The 18,717-nt window shown below is 49.9% G+C and overlaps 4 protein-coding genes and 1 non-coding gene across 5 annotated transcripts; 1 reads left to right on the forward strand and 4 right to left on the reverse strand.

The window, feature by feature from the left end:
• Window positions 1–995: 995 nt before the first annotated feature.
• BO94DRAFT_t210 lies at window positions 996–1,067 on the reverse strand. Its single transcript has one exon. It is a non-coding gene; the product is annotated as a tRNA-Ala (tRNA).
• Window positions 1,068–2,362: 1,295 nt separating this feature from the next.
• Window positions 2,363–4,517, forward strand: BO94DRAFT_146539 (sugar porter family MFS transporter). Its single transcript, XM_025605768.1, has 4 exons — window positions 2,363–2,870; window positions 2,926–3,182; window positions 3,232–3,920; window positions 3,976–4,517. The coding sequence occupies exons 1-4, from the start codon at window positions 2,547–2,549 to the stop codon at window positions 4,404–4,406; spliced, it is 1,701 nt and encodes a 566-aa protein (XP_025465686.1). The 5' UTR covers window positions 2,363–2,546; the 3' UTR covers window positions 4,407–4,517.
• Window positions 4,518–4,784: 267 nt separating this feature from the next.
• BO94DRAFT_567270 (lysophospholipase phospholipase) lies at window positions 4,785–7,345 on the reverse strand (the record flags this gene model as incomplete). The annotated part of the gene is made up of 4 exons (XM_025614615.1): window positions 4,785–4,818; window positions 5,395–6,537; window positions 6,591–7,242; window positions 7,297–7,345. 4 exons carry the CDS (start codon window positions 7,343–7,345, stop codon window positions 4,785–4,787), a joined length of 1,878 nt encoding a protein of 625 aa, XP_025465687.1.
• Window positions 7,346–7,864: 519 nt separating this feature from the next.
• Window positions 7,865–9,643, reverse strand: BO94DRAFT_567271 (uncharacterized protein). The gene is made up of 4 exons (XM_025614616.1): window positions 9,523–9,643; window positions 8,997–9,476; window positions 8,788–8,931; window positions 7,865–8,731 (listed from the first exon to the last, which is right to left on the reverse strand). The coding sequence occupies exons 1-4, from the start codon at window positions 9,586–9,588 to the stop codon at window positions 7,913–7,915; spliced, it is 1,509 nt and encodes a 502-aa protein (XP_025465688.1). The 5' UTR covers window positions 9,589–9,643; the 3' UTR covers window positions 7,865–7,912.
• An 870-nt stretch (window positions 9,644–10,513) lies between these two features.
• BO94DRAFT_587329 (type I polyketide synthase) lies at window positions 10,514–18,157 on the reverse strand (the record flags this gene model as incomplete). Its single annotated transcript, XM_025615817.1, has 10 exons — window positions 10,514–12,259; window positions 12,311–12,385; window positions 12,431–12,508; window positions 12,563–12,769; window positions 12,815–13,507; window positions 13,563–13,763; window positions 13,810–17,052; window positions 17,100–17,211; window positions 17,262–18,042; window positions 18,100–18,157. The coding sequence occupies 10 exons, from the start codon at window positions 18,155–18,157 to the stop codon at window positions 10,514–10,516; spliced, it is 7,194 nt and encodes a 2,397-aa protein (XP_025465689.1).
• Window positions 18,158–18,717: the final 560 nt, after the last annotated feature.

Below are 18,717 nucleotides of genomic sequence, written 5' to 3' on the forward strand. Positions count from 1 at the left end.
ATCATCGCCAACGATTGACGTGCATTAATAATGCTGATAAAGCTCGGATAGGCTGTCCCCTGGAAGCGGGTTGGTCAGAGTTATTGTGTCAGAAGCTTCATCAAACTTCCTAGCTTGTGTTGATCAGGTACAACCGTGGACCAGTCAGCACGGTCTTCACCTGTCAGTCACACGCCTTTGCGACACCCTCTTTGTGGTGCGTTCTGCAATCTGGGCAGGGGATTCCAGATATAGACCATGAACAGGTGGTCTGGAAGCCTTAAGCCACTAGCCAAGATCATCCAGCCTACACGGAATCAGGTTTAACGATCATAAATCCGAGGATCTGACACGACTCCATTCTCGGATTCCACCAAGTTCATAATCTCTTGTGAGCACTGTAGTAAACTTACTCATGGGTTCTCGTGGTGCTCCTTGAACGAAGAACCCAATCGGACACAGCTGAAGTAGCAGCATCACTTTATGCAGCTATTGTAAACTATTGCTTGAGATGCCACACAAGTATTTGGGAGCTTCGTGGGACTCATTGGAGATAAGCTCGAGTGTTGTCCAGCTTGGTCAAAAACTGTGTCAACGCGAGCTCTGACCGCGCTGACGAGATTTGTCATTGTGCGAAGAGAGAACATCAAAAACACATGGTTTGGACACACCATGGGATCAATCTTCAGTTGCGTTCGTGAACTAACAATGGGTCACATGTCAAGAGTGAAAGGGTTCTGGTGGTTCATGTAGACTTGGAGGGTCGAGTTGGATTTCGGGAGGCCATTTACTGAGAGATGGATAAATCTTGAGTGACCAAGACAAGGATAGGATTGGGCTCAGGGATCACAACTTGTAGATAGGATTCTAAATGAGAGGCAATGGTTTTCCTGGAGTACGGGAGTACAAGATAGGAAGTAAAGCTTCTCTGGAAAGCAGTCATCGTGTCGCATTTGATCGAGGTTGGCCCGCAGCGGGCGCACCACAAACAAAAACAAAAACAAAAACATAAAAAATGGAGCTGCGGGGAATCGAACCCCGGACCTCTCCCATGCTAAGGGAATATTATACCACTAAACCACAGCCCCATTTGTTGAAATACAGACTGCTTGTTTGGTTACATAAAGCAAACTAAATACCCTGTTCCCCCCAAGCATTCAGTAAGGTGTTGCCCTCTTGTTTCCCTCATGACTAACAGATAAACCGATTAGGTGCAGTCTAGAACACTTTTCCATTTATTTTCAACTATCCTGAGGCCGTCATTGTGCAGAACTCGGTGCCTAAAAATGACTGTGCTTGTCGTGGTTGGCACTCGGTTTCTACCAGTCTATTGGATGTCTTCAAAAATATATAGCGGGATTGGATCTCTACAAACAAATATACCTTCATCTGCGAAAACCCTCCAATAGAAGAGACTAAGTCTCCTCAGACACCCAGTAGGGTGAGTGGCACCAGAACAAGAAATGCTTGTCCTATAAAAGTTTGTTTTCTTTGTTTCGGGCATCAGGTGATGTCGGATGGGACCGACGCGGCGTCGCCGTTGACTTCACCAACTTCACATCTCCCCGGCAGATCGGAAGACCCGGCAGACTACATTAAGCGAAGGATACGAGGCATGCTATTCCACACCATACCGCTCAGCTATCATGGCATTACCAGCACCCAGCGCTCAACATGACTGACCTGACCACAAACAATCCCCAAAACAACCCCACAGGCTACGGACATGCTGACGACTGATTGGAACCATAGATGCCAGGAGCTGATATCGAGCAGATAGGCCCTTGTCTACACCCTCTCGACACGGGTCTTTTTCAGAGCCAACGCAGACCTCGGTTGTGAACTCCTACTTGCCCCTGCAGTGGCTGAGTGCAACGTTGGAACGCCACATCCACACCCGGTCATACCGTATCCTGGACTTGACAAAGGTTCAATGATGCTCTATCGTGATTCTGATGGTTATCACCAAAGAACATACGTAAGGAGTACCGAAGTGCGGAGAAAACCCCAGACGTAAGCCAAGACCCCGGATCCCGACATTGGGCAACGAGCACGAGCCGTGGAACCACGGTGGTATTCCAGCAGCCACCCCGGCACCTTCAAAGTCATCCTGTCATATACCCCGGGGTAATTGCCCCTCTGAGTGATGACATAATAATTGACTTTCCCCGGATCGCTACCATAGATGGCTTCCCCCATCAAAGTGGCTGGAACGTATCAAAGTTCGGGATTCGACCGGGATCCCCGAGCTGCGAAGTTACAATTTCGGCCGGAGTCAGACATAGGTGGCTGATGTGAGATATCCCATGGACGAGAATTCAGGACCACCACGTGAGCAGCTGGACATCTAGACTGGGTTACCCTTGTCCGAACAAAGGATCGGAGACGAGTCCCTTCTTGCTACCAGACAAAGGAACAAAAGGAACTGGAAGTCCAGTTCTTATCATGACATCATGGAACCATCATGTCCACGTTCCCCCCGAGTCTATATATTTTCATTCTGACCTTCTCTTATCACCACTCAGCCTCAGAAATCACGTCTGGCGCATTAATACGGACATTGCAAAATGAGACTACCCAACTTTAAAGTACCTCGTGCGAGGCCAGAGAACCATTTCAATGGCGATACCCTGCCGCAAGAGGTGCCACCCACCAATCCAAATCATGAAAAGTCCGGAGAAGTGATTGTGGATACGCCGATTCCCCTACTTACGTGGCGCTCATTCTTGATGGGTATTTTCGTGTCAATGGGCGGCTTTCTTTTCGGGTACGACACTGGCCAAATCTCCGGCTTCCTGGAGATGAAAAATTTCCTCCAACGATATGGTGAACAGCGCTCTGATGGCACATACTATTTCACCAACGCCCGTTCGGGTTTAATTGTCGGCCTGGTAAGACCACGCATGGTACCCACACTAGTCGCATGATCTAATCTGATAACCACAGTTATCGATCGGTACTCTGATCGGCGCGTTGATCGCTGCACCTATCGCAGATCGCATTGGCCGAAAATGGTCCATCAGCTGCTGGAGCATTATGGTATGCGTGGGCATCACCATCCAAATATCCTCACCCTTCGGGAAGTGGTACCAGGTCGCCATGGGCCGATGGGTGGCAGGTCTCGGTGTTGGGGCCTTGTCCTTGCTTGTCCCCATGTACCAAGCAGAAACTGGACCGCGACATATTCGTGGTTCGCTCGTCAGGTATCTACCCACTTAACTCCCAATCAAGTTGTAAAGCTAACATCAACAGTACCTACCAACTATTCATCACCCTCGGAATCTTCGTCGCCAACTGCATCAACTACGGCACCGAGGCAAGAACCGACACAGGATCCTGGCGGATTCCCATGGGAGTCACCTACATCTGGGCCATCATCCTGGGGGTTGGAATTTCAATGTTCCCCGAAAGTGCCCGATTTGACTACAGACACGGCAAAGAGGACAAAGCGGCCAATACCCTGGCAAAGATGTACGGGATCCCGAGAAACCATCGCATGCTCAAGCTCGAAATCGACGAGATCAGGCAAAAGTTCGAGGAAGAAAAAGCGCGCGGACAAATAACCTGGGGCCATTTATTCCGCGCCCCCCGCATGGGATATCGTGTGGCGGTTGGCGTTGCCCTCCAAGCATTGCAGCAACTCACCGGCGCCAATTACTTCTTCTACTACGGCACGACCATCTTCCAAGGCGCCGGGATCCAAAACAGCTACGTAACCCAGATGATCCTGGGCGGAGTGAATTTCGGAACGACATTCTTGGGTCTCTACCTGATTGAAAACTACGGTCGTCGTCGATCTCTAATAGCCGGAGCTTTGTGGATGTTCGTCTGCTTCATGGTCTTTGCCTCAGTCGGCCACTTCTCCTTGGACCACCAAAACCCCGAACGGACACACACAGCTGGTGTAGTCATGGTCGTTTTCGCTTGTCTCTTCATCCTTGGTACCCCCCCCTCCCCCTTTCCCTCTAAGCTCAACATAAATACTAACCATCACAGGCTTCGCCTCAACCTGGGGTCCAATGGTCTGGACCATCATCGCCGAGCTCTATCCCTCCGAATTTCGCGCCCGCGCCATGTCCCTCGCCACCGCATCCAACTGGCTGTGGAACTTCCTTCTGGCATTTTTCACCCCCTTCATCACCAGCGCCATCGACTTCCGTCTCGGCTACGTCTTCGCAGGCTGCCTGTTCCTCGCCGCAGGCCTAGTCTACGTCGCTGTCATCGAAGGTCGCGGTCGCACACTGGAGGAGATCGACACCATGTACGTGATGAAAGTGAAGCCCTGGAAGAGCTCCAAATTCGAGTTTCCGGACCTGGCTCCATACGATCGCAGGGGCTCGGCGTCCTCGAAAGCCGAGGCATCTCATATTGCCCGACTAAGTGCGGGGAATGAGACGGCAACAAGCTCTCAAAGGATGGATGTGTAGATTTCAGCCTCACGGAGAGTGAGTGAGCTGAAGACCATGGAATATGTGGTTTACTATCTATCTCTGACACATTGAACGTTCATTGTACTATCTACATTCGTTGTCTAATTTGTTTCCCTTCTCATAACCGCCCTTCCTTCAGAAAAATCTTACGCTGTACACTTCCTGTACAACGACAAAACACTAATATGTATGTATGTATGATTTACGAGTGACTGTCTTATGAGTTTATTCCCCCCTCACCCCGCCCCGAGTGATGATTATTTACATTTACTATTACTGGCACCCATGTTATCCCATAATTTGTTTCATTCAATCCAATTCAATAAGACACCAACCGAACCCAGAGGGCCAGAAATAAATAAATCAAAACAAGATTTATCCTAAGCTATTGTCCATGGAGACTGTTAACCTACACGACACTAAACACGTTATCTGAACCCCATAATACAAAATGGATAATGTTTCCCTCAATTTAGACATACGAGCCTTGGGTGTTTGTGGGTTTGTGGAAGAAAGAAACGCTATACGAACCGCTCTATAGTGGAGGAATAAATGCTAAGATGAAGCGGGTGGGTGCTCAGTTTACTTATGACACTATCTGTATGGCATGACAATATTATATCCCATCCTCTGATGGGTTCAAACGGTTGACTATTTTCAGAACTGGGAAAGAGGGCTTATTTCGAAGATGATAATACAGGTTAAATTAGCTTTAAAGACAAATGACGATAGTTCCAAAATAAAACATACAACATAAAAGAACAGTGCAAAAGAAGAAGAGCTTGAACCCTGAAGAAACAACAAAAAGCACAGCCCAATCCTCTCCGAGCGATTCTCTCAAACTGTGTACAGTACCGCCAGTACTGGTACCATCAGCGCAGCAGAAAGAGCTGCCCGCAGCGAAGTACCCAAGCTCGAAGCCGTTGCTGATGCCGTCGCATTAGCCGCCGCCGCGACGGCGCTCAGAGATGCGGTCGGCTCATACGCCTTTGGCGTCTCGTCATCCACAGTCCCATTCCAGCAATACCGCTGGAAACACTTCGTGCACGCCTCCGGGGTGGTCGTTCCGGTGCGATTCAACGAGCGACTGAGCACCGCACACCCCACACACGTTGACCAGTCGGCATCCAGCGTGCCGTTGGCTTGGGTCGCGACGTTGTACCCATTGGTGATGATTGCGTCCCGCTCGGCGTCGGTGAATTGACCCTGGATGAGCGAGTAGTTGGAGCTGTAGGTGATGGGGTGGTTGGGGAGGTACACGACCAAGGGGGTCTGATGGGAGGCGTTGCAGCCGAAGAAGGTCGGGCGGGCATTCAGGCCGAGGTTGAGGAAGGTGTCGAGGTCAGGGACTTCGGGGAACGAGGTGTCGTTGGCGATGTCGAGGAGGGTGCGGTTGTAGGTGGCGATCAGGGAGGAGCCGGTGGGCCAGTAGTCGTAGGAGGCGGAGCCGAGGGAGTCGACGGCGAAGATCACGTCGACGTTGCGCTTTTGCTGGATGAGTGGGTACAGGGGGATGTTCTGGCTGGTTTCGCCGCCGTCCTGGACAATCAGGTTGGTGGTTTGCGCGTAGGGCGAGGTGGCGGTGTTGTAGTGGTAGAAGGGGTTCGGGTCGTAGGCGGCGGGCCCGCTGATGTTGGAGTTGGTGGAGCTGGCGGCGTTATCAAAGTCCGCGATGGCGGTTTTCAGGAACGTCACGGTGGAGGAGTTGGGCGCGGCGGCTTCGTATTCTTCGAGAGCTAGCCCGAGATAGTACTTGATATCGTGTCCGTTCTCGTTCCAGATATCGCTGGACGAGCCGGTGATGAAACCCGCATTGTCGAAGCCCCGGACGCAGGTTTCGTTGTCAGGCACGACGCCGTCGACGAAGCGAGTGCCGAGATATTCCAAGGGGGCGAAGCCGTAGATGTCATCGTCGTAGGTACCCCACTCCCATGGGGTAGTCTCGTAGATGGGGTATGTGGCCGGGGAGCTTGATAGGGTCTCGGTGCTTTGCTGGTTGCCAGTCATGACGACCAGAGGCATCGGCATATCAGCACTCTGGAAGGATTGGGTCTTTGCAATCGAGGACCAGGTGTAGTCAACACCACCATGGCTAGCATTGAAGAAGTTGTATCCCTGGATACGACCCCTGGAATCACATGTCAATAAGATTTCTCGGTTCAAAGAACAAGGTCAGCTTACCAGAAGTCGGCGTCACCCGTCTTGAATCCAGCATCCCGCTTGCTCTTGATTTCGGCCGAGATGTTTCCCCAGAGTTCAATGTGCGGAATCTTAGCGGGACCGTAGATAATCTCCTCGGAGTTGAAATCCCACAGATTCTGCTGTAGACTGGACACTGTGGTGAAGTTGTTGACATAGATAGAGCCGAGAGCCCACGAGCCACCGCTGAGGGCGGCGAAATAGGTAGCTGACTGTAGCAGACCACCGAGCTGACCTTTGGCTGTGGATCCTTCGGTGCGTTCATCAAAGGCCTTAATAGCACCTCCTCCATTCAGACACGCAACAAGACCACCACCCGAGATGCCAATGGCGACATTTGGCAAGTCGCTGCCAGAGTGGTTTGAGATGTAGCTCACAGCATCAAAGTTCTCAATCTCGATATGCCCGAAGAAGTCCTTCAGGGCGGATTCGGTCTTCTGACGGCGAGTTTCGAGCCATGCGGTCTCATTGGAGGACAGTGCGGAAGCAGGCCGAATGGTAGGCCGGCTCGAGGGGCAGGTGACATGCACCGGGGCATAGCCATCTGGTGCATCTGGGAGAGCACGAGACTTGACATTTTTCACCGTTCGTGAAGCGAGGTCCTTTTGGATGGAGATGGCTCCAGCGTTGGTAACTGAGATTAAACATCGTGAGCTTGTTGATGCAGCCAGTGATAGAAGTGACTTACAGTCGATGATGTTCAGGGACATCAAGCCCAAGAGTACCGAGGTCTTCATGGTGCGCCGCTGCTTTGATCAATGAGACTACAGTAGTCCTTGAAGTGCTGAGAATTCTATCTGATTCATGGGAAAAGGTGAGCTATTTAAGCTCCCAACCCAGCTTGAAGACCGGGTCAAAGCTGAGTACATCATCAGGCACAGCCGCATTGCGGTATCCAACGAGGTCTCCAGTGGGAGTCGGGCTTCATCTCTGTATTTGGTATATGACTCGGGATCGTCATCTTCGTTGGGGCCCAAGGCGGCATTGACATTAACGCACTAGACTGAATTAGGCAAGCAACTCGGTATTCTGGATCCACCTTGGCGCACTAGACTAGATTAAGCCAGTAACTTGGCAACATCAGATCCACATCGCTGAGCTAAAATGCTGATAGGTAACTACACCCGGTTAAGCCTCATAATGAGGGAGGGACCCGGATCCACATCACGTAAGCTCGGGTCCTATGTGACGGAGCTACTTGTTCTCTGTTTTACTCGCGCTACGTCATGTAGCTAGAGGTGACTATGACTGTTCTTCGTAGTATTAAATATTCTTCTTGAGCGTATATATTCCATAATTATTCTTTAGTCACCACCAGGAGACAACCTGGCTGCCTGGTTAAAGATCGACTCAGTCACCAGATCCCCTCCAGGAATCACGCTGGCTGGTTTCCCCTGCTTGAGGAGCTGCGACATGCCGATCGCCTGCTGAATCCCCGTAATGTTTCCAATGAGGTCGAGGATTTGCACAGCCCATTTTTTCGCCGGAGATTCTGTGGCTGCGCATCGGCCTGCAATGAATAGCGGCCACAGCGCCCGGTATATGCTTCCAAAGCCTACTTCGCCGGAGATGAAGTAATAGGGGATACTGTCACAAATATCATCTGCCATGTGCTCAATAATGCCAGTAGATTGATATATGATGTGCTGATACTGGGGAAGATTTTGTAACTTCCACCGACGCAGGGCCATCATCTTAATCATCTCATTGAGAACGATGCGCGTCTGGCGATAGTTATTCCACATGGTGGCGAGGGAGACCCCGTGGTACATATGATATCTGTTATCATAGATCGGAGGATAGGTGGCTTTGGGTAAATGAGAACGCGGGTCATCGATGACTTGATAAGACCACGCTGGACTCAGCGATGTCGTCCACGCCTGTAGACGCGCATCAAGGAGAAGGGATCTCTCAATTAGCACCTGTTGCTTCTCGAGGTCACTTTGGAGGTGTGCCTCGTCAACTTCGATTGCTATATCGTTTAGCTCAATGAGCATGTTGTAGAGGGTTTCGATTGGCCGGGTATGTTCATTTCTTTTAGATGTTGCGACTTGAGACAGTGCTGCAATCGTGGGGGAATTGTGAATCCGTGACCCAAGTCGGAAGAAGACACTGCTGATTACCTGCCAATATTGTATGAGGCAAGTAGTAGAAATCTCCCATCGACGGGATGACTCACGTTTTGAAAGCGCACAATGGTGAATAACTCTAGCCCAACAGGCGAGTTCAACTGCTCTTCCCCTCGCAGTTCCAGGAGCTTGGCTGCTCCTTGAGCATGATCCTTCCAGCCACTGCCCATTTCCGTGGGTCGTGATGTGATCAGCTGGAAAGGATCGATTAGTGTATGTTGCTTGGACGCGAAGATTGCCGCTTCTAAGGGGGTATCACCTCATACAAGCTCAGCAATAACACGGCGCCCAGAGTGGAATCGGAAGTTGCTGTTGTCGGATCTCTTAAAGCACTATTTGTAGCACACAAGGCAATACTATATTCTTTTCTGGCTCGATGTTCCACGTGCGGCATCCTCGTCATGCCTAACAGACCTATAGCCTTGGCGGAGGCTGTTAACGCAGGAGAGGGGTCATTCTCCAACAGGCTTGGCAGAAACAAAAGTAAGCCCCGGTGTTGGTCCGTGCCAATATAGTATGGGATGATATAAGACAGGGCTCGCTGGTCATCGGAGATGGGGGAGTAGATGAGGGGGGGCGCAGGCGACCGTTGGGTGGGACCACCACTATATCGGGCTCGAGCCTTGGAGACAACTTCTGCGCTCTGATCATAGACCCTCAGGGTATCCGGATCTCGATATCCGAAACACTCTTGTTTCACTCGCAGACACTGTGAGCAAGATGGCTGACGTCGGTCGCACTGCATACTGTTGGCCAATGTTTAAGGTCTGAACGTGCCCACTTACTCGCAGCCGTCGTTTGCGGCACAACGCACACCCCATACTGATTTTTCCTCTGTAGACCCCGGCCATAACGCTGTCTTTCCTAAAAGGGAAACCAGTTCGCAGAAGAGGCTTTTCGAATACATTGCGGGGGGTGGACTGTTGCTGTTATAATCCAAGGGAGCTAGCTTGATAGGTGACTTTGTAAGTGCTTAGTGGTCCCGCGTGGGGGCCAAAAGTCATGGACGGCAAGCTGAACTGTTTGAAGCGAGCGGTGAGTGGACAAGGAGCCGTAATTCATCCATCTGCAATGGAGAGCTGAAAAAGAGCCCCAACACTAGCCTGTTTTAGGTAGATCCACATTCAAGATAAAGCGGGAAACCAGACACAGAAGAAGACATTAGATGGATATGAACGAGTAGAACAGGATCATATGATTGTTCTTATCAAGATCAGGAACTATTTCTTCATTATGAGCCCAGAATGCCGATCGGATGCTTGTGTCAGTTAGAGTAAGGATAATCCCAAGCACAAACCGTAGACCTCAAGCTCCGAGCGGGCTACTGGATTGAGATTAGCGCGCTCGGTTGTACTAAGTAAGACTCACTAATACCAACTCAATATCCTCAGAGCTGAAAAGCGGCTGCCTAGTCTCTTTCAGAAATGTACGAATAGGACTATATCCCTGTCGTGAAAGTGATAAACAACGGAATCCTGTACATCTTGCATTTCAATTGATTCCTCGTCTCCTTTTTGTACCTAAATTACAACCGCCACTTCGACAAAGGGAAACTTAATTCATTCCGATGGAGTTTGAATCCTTCAATTGATCTTGCTTTCATTTCTTCTCGCGTTTTCCATCAATGTTTTATCGCTGACAAACATGCTGTGGGACTTACGAGCGACTTGAATAAAAAGAACAGAACAATGAGCACACCAAGTAACCACGTATCAGTGAGATAAAGTACTTCGATGAACTTGACGATCGACAGCAATACTACTGCCATCCAACCCATCAACCATCAACATCCACTTCCAAACCCTCCGAAATCCGACGAGCTAGCACATCTACCGTCGTACTACTATTCATCAGCACCACAAACGGCACATCGACATCCAGTCGACGGAAAATAAATGTCCGAAGCTCAGCCGCGAGCATCGAGTCTAGTCCAAATTCACCAAGCGGTTGATCTGGCTGCAGCTTTCCCTCTGGAAGAAGGATCAAGTGCGATATCTTCGTTGACAATATACCGCGCAAGGCGTCTAGAACTGATGTGCTGTTGCTGCTCTGATTTCCACGAAGCGCAGTGATAACCTCTTCAGGCAGACGATTATTCCCAGCGGGGGTGGTATTCGCGTTGATGTCTTTGCCGGTTTTACGAGCAAAAGATGCAGAGAATAGAGATGCCCGCGGATCCGAGAGAATCGGGTTATCGCCTTCGAAGCCTTGATCGTGTTGTTTTTGGAGGTCTATGAATTCAACTCCTGTGAGGAGGTGACTACCTACGAGTTGGTCATAGCGTGACTCCCAGGTAGCTGGGTCCTGATGAGTGATGGCGAGGTCCATGATCTGGATAAGTTCGTCTTCAGTGATGGCATGTGCGCCCGCTCGTTTCAAATATGATTCGATTTCCGGATGCTCGTGAAGGTACCCTACCCCCGAAAGCATACCGTAGCCAATAGCAACGGCTGGTAGGCCGAGACTATTGCGGTAGCGAGCGAAAGCATCGAGGAAGGCGTTAGCTGCGCTGTAGTTGGCCTCTGTTGGTGTTCCGACAGTCCCAGACGTGGAAGAAGTCATCACGAAGAAGTCCAGATGGGAGTCTCGATTTTCCTTTCGTAACGCGTTGTGAAGGTTCCAAGTACCTTGCACCTTCGGGCTGAGAGTTGTATGCCACTGTTCACGTGACATGTCGACCCAGAGGGCTTCGCTGAGAGCCATGGCAGCTTGCATAACGCCTCCAATTGGGGAGATTGCCTCGCAAACAGCCTTTTCGACATCATCATATTTGCAGACATCACCACGAGTGACAACGACGTGACTACCCTGTTCCCGAAGATCGTCAACCATAGTTCTTGCCTCGGGCTTATCATCGCCAGATCGACCGAGGAAGACAAAGCTGCGGGCGCCCCGAGACACCATCCATTTCGACAGGCTTCTGCCCAAACCCCCAAGACACCCAACCATAAGGTAGCTCTTGTGAGGATCAAAGGCGGCCTCATGTTTGTCTGGGATAACCCTGATCCTACTGTGTGCATTCTGGAAGGATACCGCAACTTTGCCTATCCGGCTCCCAAGTGAGAGATGACGAAATGCGTCGGTTATCTCGGAGACATCAAACACATCGATTGGAAAGCAAGGTCGGCAGATGCCTGAACGGATGAGACGCATACTCTCCATGAGCAGACTTCGCCATAGCTCATGGTGTGCCTGCTTCTTTGACAAATAGAGATCTGCCAAATCAAATGCCATGAACGAGACACTGCGGGCAAACACGCTCATGTCCAAGGCTCCATGGTCCAGAATGTCGCGCTTTCCAATCTCAATGAAACGGCCAAATCCAGCACATGCGCTGAAGCTGCTGTGCAATAGCTCGCCACTGAGAGAGTTCAACACAACATCGACACCTTGACCAGATGTTGCGTCAAGAACTGCAGGTAGAAACGATGTATCCCGGGAGCTGAAAATCCGGCTTGCATCAAGGCCAAAGTTCTTGACCAAAAATGTCCTCTTCTTCTCGTTTCCAACAGTCGCAAAGATCTATGGAATGTTAACGAACCGCGGCTCTTTGTTGTATCTATAGGAATCTACCTTTGCGCCGACATGTTTTGCGTATTGGATTGCAGCCATTCCAACCCCGCCTGCGGCCGAGTGAATAAGTATAGACTACCACCGTTAGCTCTGTGGGAAAACTGTAATCGGTATGCTTACTTCACCAGGTTGAATGCTAGCCATGTACTTCAAAGCATATAGTACAGTTGAGAACACAATTGGGATTGTTGATGCTGTCTGAAGCGAGGTGAGTGTGTTGTTGCCAAAAGACATTGAGACATCTATACATACTGTGAAATTCTCATCATTGCTAAGCTTACAGAGAGCCCATTGTGGGAAGCGCTCAATGTTCGCAAAATGAGCTGGGCCCATGGCAACCACACGGTCACCGGTATTGAAACCGAACACGTTGTCTCCAACTGCTGTGATAACTCCTGCGCACTCACACGAGCAGGTTGCGTTCTTGGTATCGACTCTGGCAGTAAGAACATACAAATCCTATCTCACATGAGTAGTGTTCTTCAAAATCAATGCCGGGCTTACCTTGGCATTCAGACCCACACATTTCACCTCAACCTCAACCTCATCTGGCGGGAGTTTGTCTGGGTGTTCTTTTCGCACGAAATGGATTGTATCCATCTGCCCAGGGCTCTTGATGCCAAGTTCGCAACGTCCCACGCTACCAAGATCTTTGTCGATTGTGTCTTCATTCTGCTTCAATCGGAATTTCGTGTTAAGATATTCGTCCGGCTCCCAGCGAGCTATGTGGATTGTCCCCTTCTTCTGGGCAAACTCCAAATCCGGGTTGCCAGTGTGAATCAACTGATGCATAATCTTAACAGTGTTCCTTGGTGTTCTCTGAGATGAAGGGATGGACACATCATCTATGTTGAGCACTGCAAATCTGAGAGAAGGCTGCCCTAGCATCGAACAACGAGAGAGACCTAGCACTGGAGCGAAGTCAGGGCGTTGACCACCTAACATGTCTCCATTTGAGAGCCACAGTACTATGGCTGCTCTGTCTGTAATGTCTTTTAAGTAGGCTATTTCATGTTCATCCATGGCGATCAAAAGAGGTCGTCGGAGTTCCAGGCTTGATACGACAATCGCTCGTTTTGGAACTGTTTCTTCTGATACTTGAAACAAACTGATCATATTTACGGTGAAACCAAAGAAATGTTCTAGAGCTTGTTGGATCTGTACTTCCATGTCAGATACACGGTCGTCGCGTGTAATCTGTACAAGTCTTATCAGCCGAGGAAGAAGGATGAGAGGTTTTGTCTTAACATACCATAACTACATGGCGTGTCTGGGCCTTGTTCGCTGTTGTCGCCGCGCTTGGAGTCTTGGATATTGTCATTGACTGAGAACCAGCTTTGTCTGTTATCACTGTTTCGAAGTGAACATCAGGTTTTGGCACGTCCCTTGTTGTGATAACCATTGCTCCTGGAGAAACAAAAGGGGAAATTTTTGATATCAGAGCATCCGATTCCTTCAGACATTTAGTATCCTATCACGCAAGAGGGAGATGGATTTACCAGGTCAATGATTAATACGTCAAACATAGTTCCCTGACTTGGTTTTGATTCCGTCTGCTCTTCCGTGAAAGCTTCCTTGCCCAGGAGTTCTCCCGATTCTGAGAAAGAGCCTTCAAAATAAGTGTCAAACCTGCGTAATGGCGAGTGTGCACGTAGTAGCGTGCGCATAAGTTCCGCCGTCGTGGTTTGGTTGGTGAGGTCGAGAACCTTACTATCAGGTCGCTTATGGCAGATCAAGTCAAGGGCACCAGCCAGGCGGAGTAGGTGCTCTTCAGCAACTCTCCTCTGAGACCTGCAGATATCTGCAAACCAGTCAAGGTATGTTGAGATATCCGGACTGGTCGTCAAAGTGATATCAGGCTTCCAAGCGACCCTAACAAGTGGGTTACGTTCCTCAGGCGTGTCTGTCTGACTCTTTCCCTGAAAGGTGATACAACGGGCGTTGTTCATGCGGGCCAGAACTTGGCCTGATGAATTGTAGAGCTCGGCGTTAATCCTGACAGCACCGAACCCGACGCTTTCCGACACCCCATCTGTCGACCAAATATTTTCCGTGCTCATATCGATTGCAGAAGTAGGAGCAATATACAGCGAGTCCATAGCGACAGGCAATTTGGCACGAAGCTGGTTTATCCATCCGCCAGAGGTGGCAACGAAGGCAGTTTGGAACATGCCGTCCATTGAAATCGGATGAACGATGTATTCTGGTCTCCCACTCCGGCTTGGATCACTGCCACGGAGAAGAGGGGTAGTAGCCGCTGCTGCGCATTTCATCCGCGCTCGATCTCTAAAGATTTCCTTCATGATAGAGAATGATGGACCCCAGTTGAGACCTTCTTGGATAAACCTCTCGTACCAGACTCGTGATGCGTCTTTCTGCAACTTTGACTTGTCCAGGTTGATCTGACGGGCTGTGCGTGGAGATTCTCCAGCAAGGCTGACGATGCCGCTCATGTGCTTAGTAGCCTGGAAGTCATCATCAGTCACAGACAAAACACTGAAGTCCCACCATTTATTCGAGGTAGCTAGGCTGGAAATTTTCGAAGCACTCATCTCAGCGAGAACTTCAACCCGTGGCTTTTGATTCGGATCCAAGTCGAGCGTTTTGAGAAAATTCAGGTTACGGAGCTCAATTCCAGGACATTCGTCGAGTTCCAACCCAGAAACTTGACGAATCGCTTCAACAGCCATTGCGATATAGCCAGCCGCAGGAAATATAGGGTATGGGCCAAGACAGTGATGGGATAGCCATTCCACTTCGTTGAGATCTAGTAGATTACGCCACATGGCGGTAGCTGGGCTGACTCCCGGCACGCGTGAGCCGAGCAGATCATGTCGGGGATATTTGCGATGACAGAACTCAGTCACCATTCGAGGAACAGACCACATCGCAGAGCAGTCATAATCCCACGGATACGGAGGAAGGTCGATACAGACACAGGGTTGTTTCCAGGCTTCTCCAACTATAACATCCCGGTAGTTGAGTTCATCATGCCCTTGCAAGAACAGGGACCCAATTAGTTGGAGCATGGTCATCCACGAGTCTTTTCCGCGGGAAAACGCACTATCGTAAAGATAGTCTGATTTTCCTATTGACACGGCAGTCTGTTGGAGAGGAAGTTTTAGTGTTGAGTGGGGACCGATCTCGATGAAGTGATAACTTTGCCTCTGCAGTATTGTCCAGAGAGCATCTGAGAATCGAACTGGTGACTCAAGATTAAATCGCCAATAAGTCGACATCGCCACCTCGCTTTCCTTTGCCTCCTCACCTGTCACTGTAGATATCATCGTCACTGACCGTGTCACATTTGCGGTAGAGGCGGTAACACCCTTCATAATGGTATATGGTCTATTCCAGTGTTGCTTTAATAATGATTGATACCGAGAGCCTATTTCCTTCATATGATGTGAATGATATGCGTTGCCACCTGTCCTCAGCTTTTTCGACATGATGCCGCGCTCTTGAAGAAGGGATGCAAAATGATCTATCGCTTCTTCATCCCCGCTTATGGTGGTGCTTTCAGGCGAGTTAATGCACGCCACTTGGAGTTTCCCTTGCAACACAAGCTCTTCAATGATAGTCTCGGCTTCAGACTTTTGAAGTCCGGCGGTGACCATGGCACCAGCGCAAGGGCATTCTGAGACAATCCTTCCTCGAAAGTAGGAAGTTAGAATGGCTTCCCGCGCACTGAGAAAGCCAGCTGCATATGCGGCTCCTATTTCGCCTGACGAGTGCCCCACAACTATCTCCGGAAGGACGCCCCAGTCGCGCAATAAGTCTGTGAGGGCGATCTGGACTGCTGTGCATATTGACTGTGACTTTTCTGCACTATTGATATCGCTTTCTGCGGCGGGCGCAAGGAAGGTTGCCTCAATTGACCAAGGCGGCGCGTGCTCCGAATCGAGAGCATGTAAGCAAAAGTCAAGGTATTCGATCGTGTGCCGAAACACGTAATTGCACTTGAGGAGCTCTTTACCCATGCCAGCCCATTGAGAGCCTTGTCCCGTATATATGAATGCAAATGGAAGGGCCCCCAAGGAGTCAGAGTGGCCTGTCTTTAGTGCATTTGTATCTAAGCCGTTATCTAAGCGTGACTGAGATTCCAGGAAAAAGCCCCGAAAATCGAACCTGGAGCGACGGCAACCGAGGGTAAAAGCTAAATCATTAAGAGAAACGGGCCGGTGAGGGTGCGCTGTATATGTAGCTAGATTGTGAGCCATTTGAGCAAGAGATGCTTGAGATTTTGCCGACAAGAGAATCAAGTTGAGCCGATCGTGCTCGGCCATACCACTTTCGCTTGAGCCGCTATCACATGAAGAATGACGAGTGCCCACGCATGAAGCTCCAGTGGTCTCGTCGATAGTTGGAGAGGAACGACAACAGACCTGTGCGGCTTCGAGAATGGCGTGGCTGTTGGAACCGCCGAATCCAGAGGCATTAATCCCAGCCCGTGGCACAGCCGATGTAGGCCATGTCTTATTGCTTGTTACAATATCGACGTTCCATTCATCCGTTTTTATCGCCGGATTAATCTTATTGACACCAATGGTAGCAGGCAAGAGTCCATGCTCGAGGGCTAGGCTAACTTTCATCACACTAGTCAAACCAGTCGCAGCTTCGCTGTGCCCAAGAGCTGGTTTGACACCGCCCACCAGTGTAGGTCTCCCCGTTTTATGACAAAAGACCCCGGTTATCGCCTCAATCTCCATGGGATCGCCCACTTTTGTGCCAGTTCCATGTGCCTGTTATGGTAAGCTTCTGGGTTTGATGACTAGCAGGTATTGCTCACCTCAATATAATCAGTCTCATCTGGGACCAAGCCAGCGCGCCGGTACGCTGCCCTTATTACAGCTTTCTGGCTCTTGATACTCGGTTGAAAGATTCCAGAGGTTCTCCCGTTTCTTTCCGACATGGTTAGTGCTGATTGAAGCTCATGCTGCAGTACACTTACCCGTTCGTGGCAGTTCCCCTGATTATTGATCTTATAGGGTCTTTGTCCCTAACTGCGTCGCCAAGGCGCTTCAAGTACACGGCAGATACAGCCTCCGCCCTCCCATATCCATTGGCTGATTCATCGAACGTATGGCTAACTGAATCAGGAGACAAGGTGCCTGCTTTGGTAATACTGATCTGCTGTTCTGGTGACTGGATCAAATTAGCTGAGGCAACAATGGCTGCAGTACAGTCATGCGCGTCTAGAGACAAACAAGCCAGGTGAAATGCATAAAGCGATGCAGAACACGCTGTATCGACCGTAAGAGACGGTCCATGCAAGTCGAAAGAATGTGTGATGCGATTTGCCAGTATAGTCGTGTTCAAACCAGTTGCACTGTACCGCGAGACATATTCTGGGTCTTTAAGCTGCATGATTAGATGATCATTGGTAAAATTACCAACGAAGACACCAGTCTGCGATCCCTGGAGATGCTCTTGAGGAACACCGGCATTCTCAAAAGCCTCGTAGACCACCTCAAGCAACTTCCGCTGCTGAGGATCCATGTCTCTGGCTTCAGGGTTGTTTATCCCGAAAAATGCGTTGTCAAAGGCTCTAATATCTTCTTGGATAAAGTAGCCCCCCGTAGAGTTGATGCTGCCTGGTCTTTCAACGTCGGGGTGATAAAATGCATCTGTATTGTAGCGGTCTTTCGGTACGTGGCAATGGCCTGATTTGTTTTGGATGAGAAAGTCCCATAGCTCCGAGGGTGAAGAGACGTTTCCTGGCAAACGGCAGCCTGAGATAGTCGTGAGTATAACCCTTGGGAATACCAGGAACATATATCATTTCTTACCCATGCCAACAACTGCAATGGGCTCGTTCTGAAGCCCATGATCATGCTGGTGATCCATATTGGTCACACGATCGGAGGCTAGGCCAGCAACTCATAATTTGCGAGATCGCTTCGGTCGCATTGTCGCTGTAGGATCTCTATCTATATACAACGGGTCCGAAATATAGCTTGGCGTATTCCAAGGGCCGCAGATATCTCGGCTACCGGTCGTAGGGTTGAAGCAAGCCGCATCAATAAACTGGTTTATGTCGCAAATAAGATCAAGGCAGAAGCGGGTGAACCGTGGTTGATTCGGCCAAGCCAACAGAAGCTCGCTGGTTATCCCAGGTTATCTCGATGCTGCCAGGGGAATCAACTGGTTCCATGGTATGATACTGGGCTCGAAGCTCCTATTGTGTCACACTCATGTTAGCTGCCATGATCCTGCAACTCCGACTTCTTCCCAGCCAGTGCGACCAAGGAGTTCTCCTGCCGAGATGAAGCCAAGTACCTTGGTATGGTGTGACAGACAGTGCTTCTTAGCAAATCTCCCGCCTCCAAGACATATAGGAGCTAGAAACTTGTCATTGCGTTAAAATCTTCCTGTAGACTTTGTAGACAGGGGTTTCCATGCGGCAT

This window comes from Aspergillus sclerotioniger, assembly GCF_003184525.1.
Source record: "Aspergillus sclerotioniger CBS 115572 chromosome Unknown BO94scaffold_20, whole genome shotgun sequence".
NCBI lineage: Eukaryota > Fungi > Ascomycota > Eurotiomycetes > Eurotiales > Aspergillaceae > Aspergillus > Aspergillus sclerotioniger.